Source organism: Berghia stephanieae, chromosome 3 (assembly GCF_034508935.2).
Source record: "Berghia stephanieae isolate SIO BIC M18660-M18661 chromosome 3, UCSD_Bste_1.3, whole genome shotgun sequence".
Taxonomy (NCBI): Eukaryota; Metazoa; Mollusca; class Gastropoda; order Nudibranchia; family Aeolidiidae; genus Berghia; species Berghia stephanieae.
The window spans coordinates 80,724,312-80,728,008 of NC_088362.1; the positions used below are offsets into that span (position 1 = coordinate 80,724,312).

Below are 3,697 nucleotides of genomic sequence, written 5' to 3' on the forward strand. Positions count from 1 at the left end.
TAATGTCACGACATTGACTAATTTTCATTCCTAAACTGGCAAGCCAGGTGCAATTTTCATGTCTGCGTGATAAGAGAAAAAAAGATTTATACCTACTTTTATGTGTGCATTTTAGCAGAACAGGTGATGCTAAAATACTTGGCATTTTTTCAGACCTGTTGGCGTTTATCCACGACTTGTTTAGTATTTTATGACAAAATAAATAAAAATCTTAAATCTGCTAGCCCAGGATCTGGCCAATTCAGTTCCACCATCGGTCACGAAGTACTTTTTATCATACATCTATTGCATTGTACACTCCATCGTACTCTGGAAAATCACATATTTTAAAATTAGCCAGAAAACTTGTCCTTCAAATTTCGATCGATTTAAATGACCCTCATCTTGGCAAAAACTTTCAAACCTAGGACTTCGGTATCAACATTTAAAGGACTAGTTTTCTAGCCAAACTTTTGAATACTTGTGTTTTTTCTGAGTACTACAGAATAATGTGTTGAACCTGCTACAGTACTTTTTGAAAAAATTGTTCTTTGTGGTCTTGCAGCGTGATAATCGCCTTCCGACTTGAATGTTCCTCTGAGGTGGATCAAAATAGAGTCAAAAAAAGGCTCATTACTCACGTTTTCTCACCATACTCGAGCGTGAAGAGATCTTGGCCGGTTACAGGGTTGTCTTTATCAAATACAATTATTTTGTGACGATTGGTCCAGCGATTTCGGAGTCTTGGTGTTACAGAGATTCCAATTTGTCAAATATATAAGATGGCAATATCACCCTCTCTGTATTTACATTCGTGACCCACGGACATCATTCAGATAATATTTAAACAACCAACGAACAAACAAGACATAAAAATAAACTAAGACGAAAACCAATCTTATGGAGTCATGAAAACTACATTTCTATCATTGTTTTAACCATTTAACTGCTGTAGTCCTGAAAAACATGTAGGTACATATTCAAAAATTGGCCAGAAAACTTGTCCTTCAAATATCGATCGATTTAAATGGCTAACACTTTCAACCCTGAGACTTTGAGAAGTACCTAAAAAATGGCATCAAAATACAAGTCCTAATGTCAGGCTATAAGTTAACGAAGACGGTTAGATGCAGACCTGATTACAGCTACGAAAATTCGGTAGAACTACGACTTTTCGGCAAAACATGAGAATTATTAAATGATGTTAATTCAATAAAATTGTGGAAAACGAAGTTCTGATGCAAGAGCTAGTGTAGAAATAAGTTTAAAACATTATTTAAATATATTAAAGACAAATGGATAATTTTTAAGTAAATAATTAGTATCTACTATATTACTATATAATATTACCTCTAAAAACCACGATATTTTTTTTCCAATTCCAAGTAAGAAGGTCAGGTTGATATCAAAATGCTTATGTATCAAGTTTTAAATGTTCTCATCCATGAAGGCATTTCTTTAAAGTCTTTAAGTTTAAATTAAGTTTAAAATTAACTTTTGAACACCAGGTCCACTCCGAAAAAAACAAACATTATTAAAATGATTGGTTGGTTACATGTATTTTTTATTTTGAGTTTAATACTTGACTTATTCTTCCCATTTACCATTCTCCATCTTGGCTGCTGGCAAATGAATCCGTTTTGTAAGACCAATTATAGCATTCTACATAGTTCCATTGACATAAATATTGCTCGAAATCAATCTCCAAGTTAATTCTGGATAACCCCGAAATGACACAATTTTGAGAGAAACGGTCCTGAATACTGCTATTACAAGCCTATGAACAATAATTATTCCCTATCCCGTCAAGGTGCTGTCTCTCGGGCGCTGACAAATAAATCTGTTGAAATGATAACATTCCACATCGTTCCATTGACCCCTATGGTGGTCGAATTCAATCTCTAGGCAGTTCTCGTCGTCATTGGGGTCATTCTCTGGCTGTCCACGGTGCCAGTCTGATCGGATGGAAAGAGATAACATTTAAATAAGAGCTTGTATAAGGCACAAATGCAATTCTGTGTACTTAAAAAAGCGTTTTACAAAGGGTCTCCTGGGATTCGAAGTCCAAACAGCAACTATTTATATGTAGGTCGAGACATGACCCGGTAAGGATCTATTAGAACTTATCTTTCTTCTTCTTATTATTATTATTATTATTATTATTATTATTATTATTATTATTATTATTATTATTATTATTATATTATTATTATTATTATTATTATTATTATTATTATTATTATTATTATGAGTATTATAATTTTTACAATTTACAAAACTGTCCTAACAGGGATTTGAACCCAGTATCTTAAAGGCTCGAGTCCGATAGCTTAACCACAACACCACCGAATAACAAAGCCAATTAAGATATTTAATCATGTCTTTCTAAAAGATTTTTTTATCTTTAATGTTATTTCTATTATGTAGTATTAAATTTCGGTCGGACGTCATCAAAGGTTGCTTTATATTTTTTTTATTTTGGTTAACAAAGACGTATGGACATCCTAATACGACTATTGTGACCCTATTTTTGCGATGGACTACACATTATGTGTACTAATTACACTACTACACACAGCATCGATAATGAATAATGTGGCTTGCGAATGTACATTATAACGACCCGTTAAGATGCACCAATGTTAATTAATAGAGAAATTACAATATTTTCGGAGAAATAGAGGCTATTAAGTTCTACTACATTGTGGAAATCTCATCATCAAGAGATATTTAAAATTGCGTCATCAATTTTTGTTGTGGATATGCTAGAATTGCGTAGATCAAATTATATTCGAGAAAAAGGACCGAGGATTACGACCCAGCAGATTTTCTCCGTATTAATTTGAGCCAACGGATGACAGAATTAGCCTGAAATAAAAAGAAGTTTTGCAAGTTACTTCTGTATTTAAAAAGTTTTATGATTTTACGATTTGCCAGTAATTCTGTGCTAGATAGTGTAAATCTTACATTTGCTGTTCGGAACTCTATTCTTTCTTAGAATAGATTATTATTATTATTATTATTATCATTATCATTATCATTATTATTATTGTAATTATTATTATTATTATTATTATTATTATTATATCATCATCATCATCATCATCATCATCATCATCATCATCATCATCATCATCATCATCATCTTCATCATCATTATCATCATCATCATCATCATCATTATTATTATTATTATTATTATTATTATTATTATTATCATTACAACTACTACTACTACTACTACTACTACTACTACTACTACTACTACTATTATTATTATTATTATTATTATTATTATATTCTTTACACCACCACCTCCTTCTTTTTTTTCTACTTCTTCGTGTTATTCTCCGCATTTCCCCCCTTCTCCTTCTCCTTCTCCTCCTCCTCATCCTCATCCTCATCCCCAACTTCCTCTTCCCCGTCCTTCCTCCTCCTCCAATACCATCATCACCACCAACTTCTCCTCCTCCTCCTCCTCCTCCTCCTCCTCCTCCTCCTCCTCCTCCTCCTCATCCTCCTCCTCCCCAACCAACACTATCTCCTCCTCCTTTTTCTCCTTGGAGACACAGAGCCACAAATCTTTGGTTTACTTGAGCTGCATCTGGTGCGTTTGTTTTATAAAAATCAATATGTACCTCATCAAACTGGTATCGTGTCGGGGGTGAATTGATTCATAAATGTAAAACTCAAGTCAAAATAAATGGCAAAAATATAT

The 3,697-nt window shown here is 33.1% G+C and overlaps 1 protein-coding gene across 1 annotated transcript in view; it reads right to left on the reverse strand.

Moving 5' to 3' along the window:
• Positions 1–934: 934 nt before the first annotated feature.
• Positions 935–3,697, reverse strand: part of LOC144968592 (perlucin-like) — a 19,427-nt gene continuing 16,664 nt past the window's right edge. The window contains exon 4 of the mRNA XM_078907093.1: positions 935–1,934. Coding sequence (XP_078763219.1) covers positions 1,777–1,934 — 158 coding nt within the window. The 3' untranslated portion in view covers positions 935–1,776. The remainder of the gene's footprint in view (positions 1,935–3,697) is intronic.